General features: G+C 39.1%; 1 protein-coding gene across 1 annotated transcript in view; it reads right to left on the reverse strand.

Moving 5' to 3' along the window:
* Window positions 1-12,116, reverse strand: part of kcnh2b (potassium voltage-gated channel, subfamily H (eag-related), member 2b) — a 254,225-nt gene that overhangs the window by 206,220 nt on the left and 35,889 nt on the right. Inside the window, exon 3 of the mRNA XM_015048160.1 lies at window positions 8,837-9,067. Coding sequence (XP_014903646.1) covers window positions 8,837-9,067 — 231 coding nt within the window. The remainder of the gene's footprint in view (window positions 1-8,836; window positions 9,068-12,116) is intronic.

A 12,116-nucleotide genomic window follows, 5' to 3' on the forward strand; every position in this document is an offset into this window, starting at 1 on the left:
ACATGCACACGTATTAATGTGTGAATTTTCCAGGCACGTAATGCAATGTTGGAGCACAATTAAGTAACTATGTTAACTTCAGTTGTTATAAAAATGCTTTATGTATTAAATATGAATTGAAAGAAATATGACTTTGTAATTTAACATCTTGAAATTGGCTCTCTGTCTCTTTAAGAAACTCCAGCATTTTATGAAACTCCACCTTCAGGAAGTCATCACCTCATGGCTCCTCTGTTTTTGCAATGTTTTTACCAGCGTTGCTCTGAGCAGTAGCTTCTATAATGAACTCAGCTGATGTACAGTTCCTCCAGGTGTTTGCTAATTGCAGCTGGCTAGTCTGAAGGAGCTGATAGGGAGTTGTAGGATGGGCTGCTGTGTGAGGCAGAAGTTTAGAGGCTGCAGCTCTTAAAACATGGGAAAAATGTAATAAGACATTCATTAATGGTAAGTAATTTAATTAAGAAGACATAGTATTTGTAAGGGGCTGTTTTGAAAAAAAAAAAAAAAAAAAAAAAAAAAAAATATATATATATATATATATATATATATATATATATATATATATATATATATATATATATATATATATACATATATATATATATATAGCATGACTTGTAGATATTCACTTTTTGCTGATTAACTGGAAAACATAAATGGGCAATTACAGAATATTGGCAATAAAAAGAGGCTAATCAACCCATTTAACCCCAACGGCAACAATTTTTTGCTAAATGTTTATTTTCTAATTTCTTGAAGCTCTAAAGGTATTGTTTTGACTTTTGGCAGCTATTTGAAGTTTTAAAATAAAGGTTTTTGGTACATCTGAATAGTTGCCATGGAGATGAAAGGTTTTCTCATACATGCATGAAAGAATCACAGATAAATTTGAGGTATGTTTGGTGATGAGAGCTTTTTATATAAAACTTCCCCTATAAATTTAATCCTAATTATAACTTTTTCTGTTTTTGTAATGAACCTGCTGTTGGGGTGTTAAGTTGTAACGATGGGATTGGCATTTTTTCAAGCAGCAGGCTTCCAAAGTATACCTTCAAGGTACAAAACAGTGAATCCATAATTGTAACATTTCAAACCATTGTTGGAAGACACGTTTAAAACATATTTACCAAAAATTATTGAAGTAAGAATTGAGATCGTTCCTGACTCACGAGCCACTTCCTACTATTCCCCTTTAAAACACATAAAGGCCTACAGATCCCCCAAACAAGTCAAGTTATTTCAACTACAGCAGCCTAATTATTTCAATGTGTCACACACAAGAAACAACTCAGTATGGCTAAAAAGGCTGAGCAGACCTCTATAGGTAAAGAGTGCCAATAATGCCCTCTCTCAACATCCTGAAAATAAAGGCTTTCATAAAATGCAATCACTTTGAACAGCTGCATTAAATGTGAATTCTGCCAGAGCAAAGCAGTAGGACTGACCCCAGGGAGCACCCAGACCGATAAATGACCGATAAATGACGACAGTTACAAACTCAATGGAAAAACTAATCTCTCACTGTGCTGAGGTAGAGCCATTCAACGTCTGGACCGACTCAAAGACTCTAAAGTCGGCTGTTTAGAGGCTACAAAGAAAGGCCGATGTGACTCCATTTTCATTATAGTCTTGGACAAAGGAGAGACAGGAGCAGGGACAGGACCAGAGATAATGATTCTACCCATTTCCTTTGGCTGGGCCACGGGAAGCAGAGGGCCCAACACGCACGCACGCACGCACGCACACACACAAAACAATCCCACAACACAAACAAACAGATGAAGATAGAGACAACAGCCAGCTTAGGCCTCACTACTCCGGCTACACTTTTAAATGAAGCCTGTAAGAAACAGATGTAAAACGATGTGATGTCTTATAAAGAGTTATGTCTGTTCCCTACATTTACGGCTAGATGTTTAGTTTTCATCAAAAAGCCAACAGTTAGTTGGATTAGTTCACTGCTCTGACGGTTCATCTCAGTTCCATGTTTTCTCGGTCTCTTGACTGCAGTTCATTGGAAATAGATTTTAAAGCCTAATCGGAGTCAGTTATAGATTCTCACTGTTGACAGAAGAGTAAATGTGTTTAGTATGTGAAGGCTCTACTGTACATACGGTTATGGATTTGCTCCAAGCTTTCCGTTTGGAGGAAAAGCTCAACAGTCACACACTAATATGTATCCTATTCTAGTGACTATTAATATTTCAGGTCTAACCATAATCACCAATGGCAGCTCAGCTTCATTCATCTGTTGAGCTGAAATTCATTTAGCTTCAACACAAACATGAACTGAAACTGAACAGAGCCTGAAAACCTCAATTAGAAAACTAATAAAGTGAAAAACAGGCCAAGGCTCTGAAGCGCCACGTAGCCGAGTCTCTTCCTCCCTCCGACTGTCTCGTGTTCCAACGTTCACACATGGAGAAAAAAAAAGGGAGTAAAAAGATTAACATATTTTCCAAATGCAGATTCAAGTGGTGAGAAATGGGTGTAGAAAAAAAGGGGGGATAAAAGACGAGGCTTTGAACCTCTGTGGTTTGTCAGAGAAGTGTCATAAACGATGTGGTTGAGTTGGTGAGGAAATGCAGGTAGACCCAGGTAAAATGAGAATGATGAATTTAATAATGTAGCTCACAGTCTTGAACAGGCAGCACGGAAGAAAGTTAGCACGCAGCTAATACCGGTAGCAACTGGATAACAGACATGTAAACGAGCTTAGGTCGATGCAGGACTTCACAGTTCAACTGCGTACGACCCATAAACAGACGTAGACTGACGGCACAGGGAAACAGTTACAAATGACGAGGATCTGACAAGGAACACAGACAACAGGTGGGGCTAAATACACACAGGGTAATCAGGGGGATACGACACACCTGGGGAGCAATCAACAGGGAGGACAGACTCACAGGGAACAGGACTACACAGGGAAAACAGGACTGAACACAGAAGAACTCAAAAATAAACACACAGAAACACAGATCATGACAAGAAGCTGCAGCCTGAAGCCCAGAAACGTCTTCAGAAAACACTTAAAGACCGCACAGGAAGGAAGACTGAAAAGTCTCATAAAGAATAAACAATATGATAAAAACCAAGATGAGAGAGGAGCAGTACGGAATACTATTACTGCCAGTAATAAGTAGTCCTTATTACGGACTGTTGATGACGATAGATTGTGAACAACCTGTGATCACAATATTATTAATCACAACTGTTAAGATTATAAATAATGTAAAACTATCTGCTAAGTAACTGTAGCGTTAAATTTCATGATTAAGCCTGTTGGTACAGTTATGTTTGACCTTGGAGCTAAACCTGTAGGAACAATGTGATTATTTAATCTTTATTAAAGATGTCAAAATTCTAAAATAAAATGTAAAACAAAAAAACAACAAAAAGATGCCCCATCTGTGACGATATTATGACCACATGCCAGTTATGATGCAGCTGAAGACCTGATGCATATCCTGGAAAACAGCATATTCAGCTGTCATGCATAGTTCACCCCTTTATATCTGACCTCCCTGATTGGCAGCTTAAGCTGATTCTGTGTCAACTGTAGGAGGGCAGATGAATCAAACCTGACTCTGGAGGTGATCAGGATGCTACACATATTTAACGATGGGTGGAATTCCTTTTAAATGCATTGAAAGCCTGTTTGACACGCTGTTGGCAGCATGGAAGAAAAGTGGAGAATAAAATAGCTTTTAGTCGTTCCTCTGTAAATCTTAGCATAACCTTGTCACCTTCAGGTATTATAATATAGGCTGAGCGCCAGCAAAGGACTGCAACACATCCTTTTAAAGGGGAAGTGAGGTTTTGTGAGCTTTAGATCATATATAGTTCTTTACTCATCATAAACAAACTTACAATGTTGCCTTCATTCTTTCATGAATGTTTGAGAAATCCTTTAATCACCCGTGGCAACCATTCAGCTGTGCAAAAACGCCTGGGTAGACTTTGCCCCACCTTCAAGGAAGAAGCTCCTCCTCACATCTGCAGTTTCCAAGCTTCTCCCGTGATCCCTCCACCCCCCTTCACTCAGCTCCTTCAGACTAGCCAGCAGCAATTAGCAAACACCTGGTGGGACTGCACATCACTATATGAGCTACTTCTCAGTGAAAGAACGTTGTTATAAGGTTAGAGGAGTCATGTTGTGATGACTTCCAGAAGGCGGAATTTCAGAAAGAACAGCAGTTTCTTAAAGAGACAGAGGCCCAATTTCAAGGCGTTAAAGTCAACTTTTTTTGTAATCATGTTTGATATATTTAGTTGTTTCATAATGAATCAACCAGTACTCTAATTAATTACATATATATATATATATAAAAGATGACATCTGCTTCCAATCATCACTAAACTAAAAAACTATTTCAAAGGAATTTTGGAAATGTGGCCAGAATTTGATCATGTGATCACTTCTGCTCTAAAATCTAACATATTTAGAACAATGAATTGTGTATTTCTACAGGCTAAAAAAATCCAAAGAAGTTTGAGTAAAGGAAAAACCTCTAATGAATTTGTGGAAATGCAAAATAGCATTTTCACTATTTTGTGAAAACACCTTACAAAGTAGTTATATGTGTAGTGTTTTCCTAAAGCAGGTGCTTCACCTAGATTGGGTGAAGCACCTAATGCAGGTGTAGGCAATCCATGTACATTATGATTAGCCTGGAACTGGACAAGAACAACGCAACACGAACTAGTCGGATGTGGACGGGATTATACTCAGAGATTGTGATTTTTTTAGTTTTCCTCCAATTATAGCTTCATTTCATGAGCAATAATTGTGAGCAGCACTGTCCTACCCGGCCGGAGGGGAATTTCACAACACTATTCACTTTTATTATTCCACTAAAACAAATTAACAGCTTTCCATCAGCAGCATGAAAACGGGGGAAGGATTTGCTTTTAGCTCCAAAGCCCGGTGTTACTTGTTGCTGTTGTTGTTGTTGTTGTGTGGGCGACAACTGTCTGCTTGTGTTCCGCGTGCTTGTGTGAACATTATGTGCTCTTAGGTGGAGGTGGGCTCATTCACGGCGCAGAGCGCTAACCTCTCCTGAGAGCCTCCTGCTCTCTTAAGTGCTTTGCTTAGCTACGGCTGCTAAGCAATCCACCCCCCTTCGCCGCACCCCTCATGTCACACAGGACTCTCCACTCCTCTGGGTGCTGAATTATCGAAGGACGGGGCTTTTAGGACACCCACACAGTCTGACTGACAGACATCTCCTAAGATTGTTGCTTCATGACGGCACCCAGCAGAGCAATCAGGTGAGCAGACTGAAAACCTGGTGTGTTAAGTTTGCAGTGGTGGTTGTGATCTCCCGGATAAGCCCCCGTTTCGCAGCGCTGTGCTTGTGGAGCAGGTCACCAGCTGGGTGCAACTGAATTAATGGTCATAAATTGATCAAATTGTTTCAGTTCAAGCCGACATTAGTACTGTTTTTCATATGCTTGTGGGTAAGCCAATACACAACGGCATCCAGTATGTTCATCCCCTGATCACCTCCCAAATGAACTGTGTAGATCACAGGTGCCCAAAGTGGGTCCTGGAGGGCCGACATCCTGCACATTTTAGTTCTCTCCCTGGTGGTAATAACCTTTTCAGTATGTCAATGTTCTCCTTAGGCCTTCTAATGAGCCATCATTGGATCTAGCTGCGTTAAACCAGGGAGAGAACTAAAACATGCAGGATGCCGGCCCTCCAGGACCCACTTTGGACACCCCTGGTGTAGATAGTGTCAATCGACAATGGAGAAAAAGGGCAAGGAACATGTTGACACAGCACCACTAACACCCTGAAACATTCGTTTTTATGAACTCGCCACATGCTAAGCTAATAAACACATCCCTGTTTCTGGTGGATTTTCCTTCTTCCTTTTGTTTAAAGGGGCAGTGTTATGTGTTTTCCAGGCACATAGTATTGTTATATAGCACAATCAAGCAACTATGTTACCTTCAGTTGTTATAACAATGCTTTACATATTTCAAACATGACTCAATAGAAATTTGACTTTGTAATTTAACACACTGAAATTGGGTCTTTGTCTCTTTAAGAAGCTCCGGTTCTTTCTGAAACTCAGGATTCAGGAAGTCAGATCAGGAGAAAAAAAAAAAAAAACTGGGACAATGTGAATACAAATGAACATTCTGTCCCCTTCCTGTCAGGAGGCAGAACCGTTACATCTAGAACTATTAAATACTTAATAATAACATCAGCTACATTTCAACCTGGAGATCAACAGAACCCCACAAACTGTAACCAGTACCAAGCTATTGTTGAGCAGGAGTGTTGTTCTAATTCTTGGTGTGTGTGTGTGTGTGTGTGTGTGTGTGTGAGCATCCTCCCTGCTGCATTTAGCTTGGATAGTTTGACTGATGAACCCGGTGAGCAACAGAACCTGGAACCTGGACAGCTGAGTGCAGCAGCAGGAAAGAAGATCCATCAGCACCAAGGCCCAAGGCCAGACGTGGCACCAGATGAATGAGTTCAGATCAACGTCCCTGTGTGTGGTGTGTGTCTTCTAATGTTTTTGTCCACTGTTTTTATGTATCTGCTGAACCTGTTGATCGTGGCGACGTAGTATCTATCGTTACTCGAAACACACTTCTATGATATTCAGGCGGCCTGGCGTGGGTAAAGAGATATTCTCGGTTCTCTTTCTCTTTATTTCTCCTCCCATGTTTGGCTGCAGCAAACAGAGGCTGGAGACGTGAAGGCACAGAAGACAGGAGGAGGCAGCGTAGTGTTTCTGCTCAGTGTGCATTATGGATGAGGCGTGTCCACAGCGTTCTATCAGCTGCTCTCTGAGGGCCTGAAGGTGGCCTGCCGGGGTTACCTGTGTGTGTGTATGTGTGTGTGTGTGTGTGTGTGTGTGTGTGTGTGTGTGTGTGTGTGTGTGTTATAGATGACTGGGACAGAGAATTCACTGGGGTCACAGTGAGTAAGCACTGAGAGGTTATGTTATTAATAGAACTGGCAATTTGTAACATTTGATGGAGTAAAAGGTTTTATATGCGGCCCTACATAACAGAACTGGTTTAACAGATCAAAGGTTTCTAATGTTTCTGACCATATTATGAACTTCTAACAAACTCAGTGTGTTTCAATTACAAATATGCTCAAAACTTTGTCAATATTTCATAATAAAAAAAACAAACACTGTTTCGCAGTTGTGATTAAAATCACACATGAATATGTTTGTTCACGTAATAAAATCATTTAGAAAAATGTTCCGCCATCATCCTCCAACTACTTCTGTATTCTTCTTCGTGGTTTGCGGCAGTGGAAACATCCAGCTGCTGATAATGTGAAAAGTGATTCCATTGCAATTTTGTGAAATGAACCAACTTCGATACGACCAAAAAACATCCTCATTCTAACACCAAAACCTTGTCACAAAAAAATTAGAGTATTTCCGAGCTTGGCGTGTTTCCATTAGGCAAATTTGTAGTCAAAATACCAATGTGTGCAAGTTTATGGTCAGTGGAAATGTAGCTAATGGGTAGTTATTCACAAAAAGACCAAGTTACTCTTACACAGATAATAAAATGTTAAACAATACTTGTGTGAACATCAACTTTTACATTTAGGTCGTCATGCCGACCCCTTCATCTGTGAAGCACAACCTGAAAAAAAAATTGACTTGCTACCAGCAGAATTATCAACCTCGTCAACTCCACGGCTGAAGACGAGAACAGGGATGAAAACAGAATTGGATTTATGATTCATATTCCATCACCGTCCAACATGTATGAAAGGAATGCACAACTAGTTTACTTCTCACTGTGTAAACTTTATCCACCTGTCAGAAATGTCGTTGACTCCCAAAAATGACCCCAAACAGTTTTCTAAAAGGTTTCTGATGTACGACTCCCATCTCAACTATTCAGTAAAACACTGGAAAACCAGATTCTCCCAGATCAGACCTGAACAGGCAGAAAGTCTCTCCATGCAGAGCTACTATAAGACAACTGGCTGCATGTCCTCTGCCCTCTTTGTTTCTAATCTCCACTTTGTGGTTTACCTTTAATTTCCTTCCTCTCTGCTGCTTTGGTGTCTGTGTGCAGGTGGAAAACATCGAGCAGACTCTCTGGTCTTTACACAGAGACTTGGTGGCTCAAGCAGCATGGAGGCTCCTTGTCACCATGACAGCCACTTATCGTTCTGTCATCTGGTTCTGATCCAGCTGCTACGTTCCCAGAAATACATAAGAGACTTCTTTGAAGCTTTCTTTCTTTTTTTTTTTTACATTGTTATTTAAATAAACATGTGACAGTGTATTAGGGACAGAAAACATTTGAGTAAATTTCCACCAAAAAATTCAAACATTTCTGAACATGAAAAGTTGAAAATTTCCTTGAAAAAAAAACAACTCAAAATTTTATAAGAATTTCAGAAATTTGTGGTTTTGAAACAGCAAAATTGAGTTTAAATTTTTTGACTTTTGAAACTCAGAAATTTTGAAACTCAGTTTTTTTTATCATTTTTTTTTTTTTTTTTACTTTTAGAGCTCACAGTTCCTTTTTCTGTCTATACCGTCAAACAAATGAGGTAAAGAAGAGGTGGGATTTTGTTGAAATACTTCTAATGGAACAAAAAAGTAGTTTACACACCAAGAAAAATGATGTCAAACAAAACTATTATTACTTAAAAGTAACCATCCTCACCAAAAACTTTGAACTAAAACCAAATCTGTTAAAAATTAAAATTTGAACACTCAGACTTCATCCCCAGATTCAACTTCTCCAGGTCACAAGACCCAAAGAACTCCCAACAAAAACAAACTGCAGTCCCGATTGACACAAAGCCCAGAGCTTCTCCTTCTCCTACCGTCTTTCCTGTACAGGTTGATCTCCACTTTCCTCTCCTCGGAGCCCAGCAGGGCCTGCGCCATCTGGGCGATGGCCAGCCTCTTGGTGTCCGGCCCGTACAGAAAGTTACACGTGCAAGGCTTCTGCATGATCTCGGCTCGGCTGTAGCCACACAGGTGGCAGAATCCGTCATTGCAGAAGATGATGGCGCAGTTCTCCACTCTGGCGTTGGCGATGACGAACTTCCGACCTAAAGCGGAGGAGAGAGGAATCTTTACTACAAACTCCTAATGAGGAGTTGATATTTAAACAAAACAGTCGCCATGGTTTGTTCACGTAGCTCAAGAAAAGAGTAAAGACATGAATCAGAAAAAGTCACCAGTCCATACATGTCCTGCAAACTTTAGAAGAAGATGAGTGGAACTTTTGAAATCCACTTATTACCAACTATTTATGTTAAACAGGAAAAAAGAACTACTGCTTTAATAGATGAGAACAATGTATTTATATCCTGAGAAAAAAACCCGTTGCACGGTGCAAATAGTGGTAGCATGAGTTGAGCTGCTCAACCTTGAGGTTATCACGCTTGAAAAGTTTCACAATATTAATTCTTTGAAAATGTCATAAATTATTAATCATAAATGTTTTAACAGAACAATTATATCTAGGCCTTCTAAAAATTTCCTCTCTCAATTTATTTAATTATTCTCAAATTCAGAGTGACAATCACTGTGAGTGAAGCGCTAACAATCTTGTTTTTCTTGCTTTTTACTTGACAGTTTTTTTGAATAAATCAATTCTTTTTACATTTTGAGGACTTAGGGGTGGGTGACATGGACTTACAGTTTTATCACCATATGTACATATAACAATAAAACTATTTATTACTTCTCTTTTAGGGGCACAACAGTTACAAAGTCCACAAAAACACAAATACTGCTGTTGAGAAACATTTCCATGTTTTTCAACAGCAAGCCATCGGTCACAAAAGAAGTGTGTCACTAAACTGCATACAGTTTATGCATTTAAACATATTTTCAAATGTACTGATATTTATCGATGCTCCCATTGAACAAATAGTAAAGAATAGTAAAAAACAACAACCTGACAGTACAGACAATTTTGGGGTGGTTTTAATCATTAATTTTAATTTATTGTGAAAACGATAAATCAAAATTCTTACCATGGTAAGAATTTTATCATGATAAATAATAAACGATATGATAAATGCCCACCCATAGCTCATCTCACAAAAGAATGGCGTTGAAGGTGTTGAGCCAAAAATCAAAAAAAAAAAAAAAAAAAAAAAGCCCACCAAGTTCTGAATGTCTTGGATCATTAAAAAACAAAAAAACGAGATCCCTGATGCAAGTGACTGAAACCTGCAGTAGTCGGCTTCAGGCTCAGACTGAAGGTAAAGAGCGTCATTTCACTCCTAATGACATTTTTTACCAGTTAGAAGAAAAAATCTGCCAATGGAACTAGTAATGAAAACTTACTTGTATGTTAGTTTTGTCTTTTTTCAAGTGAGACAAGATATTTGCTTTAGGATACTTGGTAAGGTTTTTTTTTTTCTTCGCAGTGTTAAATTGTCCATTTAACCATCGCATCACCGATGTGATGGTGTTTCACACACTCTCCTTTTGGCAGGAACGTACCGTGCCAGATGTCATCATAAGGAACGATTCTGAAGATGGCCTGAACACTGAGGTTGTTTCCTGGGTACGTGTTTTCAACTAAGCTGCATCACAGAGCCCTCAGGAGAACAGCCAAACTTTAACAGCCAGGTGGAAGGCAAGACTCTGTTCTCAGTAAAGATGTCAGAGAATCAGTTCAGTATTCACTCTTTAACAGCAGTTTATTCACATCTGTTCAGATTTACATCCCGCCGTTTATCAAGAATTCATCCATCTGATGTGAGCTTTTTTCTCTTTTTTAAGGAGTTTTTCTGCGTTTGTTTCGGGTGTCATGTCATACATTTGTAAACTCCTACATGTAAAAGCCCTTTGTGTCTGCGTCAGCTGTTAATCAGCCTGTTGGATGTGCGTGATCATACTGTCCTCACCGAGTGTGTGTGGGTGTGTTTACTGTCTCGTCAGCATGCAACACAAAGCAAAAATATAGAAATATCACTCCATGATGGATAAAAACTGATTTTTCTTTTAATCTGGAATTTCAGATAGTTTTACCAAAAAAAATTAAATAAAGTCACCACAAAACAATAGCATGTTTGAAATACATAGGCAGGTATCATGGCGCTTCAGGACAAATAAAAAAAAAGGCTTATTTTTAAGTTTTATTTTTTAATAAAACATTTTTTACCCTCTTAGTCTGGCCATCCTTATGAACATTTTCTGGGGCTACTACTGATTTTGAGCAGTTTCCTTAAATTTCTTCTCTTTTATTGTCTTGCTTAAATGTTACAGATTATCTCATTTTAAACAGAGTCTGTCTGGTAACACAAAGCAGAGAAAAATAGCCCAAACACAACATGTAACACACCCATCGAAAGAAATTTTAAAAAGTTATTTGTATCTATTAGTCAAGAAAGGATTGGATGCGACCTCCAGGGAACCACAGGTGGCAATTATCCACAAATAAAGTAAAAACAGGACAGCAGTGGACCAACCTGCCAAAATGACTATTAACACAAAACACAGAATGTCTAAAGTGACGTCCCACCTGCATTGGTTAAGGTCAATGTTCATGATGCAACATTAAGAAAGAGACGGGATAAACATGGAACTGGTGATGTGAAACTTACTGCTGACAAAACACACACACATCTACACTTACTGCTGACGAAACACACACACATCTACAATTATACTGAGAAGACACAAGTGGAACTTTTTGAAAGGTTGCATCTTAAAGAACCTGGAACCAAAGAGTCCAACACAGTGGTTGTAGTTTACAGAAAAATATGAATGGATATGGTTCTTCAATGGGTCAGCAACGCCTCAATGTGTAAAGCACATTGAGGCATGTTGTCGTGAAAACATCCCAGCATATCAAAGTTACCTGATCGGTTCTGGTTCTTTCATCCTGATGATGAAAACCTAAGCAGATTTAACCAAAGTGTTTCTTTGTTTCATCAGGCTCTTCAGAAGATTTTCTCTAAGCGGTAAATCAAAGGCTTGAGATAAGAAGGTAGCATACACACCAGCTCTTTACTGAGAGGACAGTTCATAAAAACACTTTTGCATTTGCTTTCTCCTGAACATTTGTAATTTGCTGATTTCAAAGATGAAGTTGTCTTTGCAAGACAAATTGGCAAGGTGTCTTGCTGATTTCAAAGA

Source organism: Poecilia latipinna, unplaced genomic scaffold (assembly GCF_001443285.1).
Source record: "Poecilia latipinna isolate Pla-1442-1.1 unplaced genomic scaffold, P_latipinna-1.0 Scaffold863, whole genome shotgun sequence".
Lineage (NCBI taxonomy): Eukaryota > Metazoa > Chordata > Actinopteri > Cyprinodontiformes > Poeciliidae > Poecilia > Poecilia latipinna.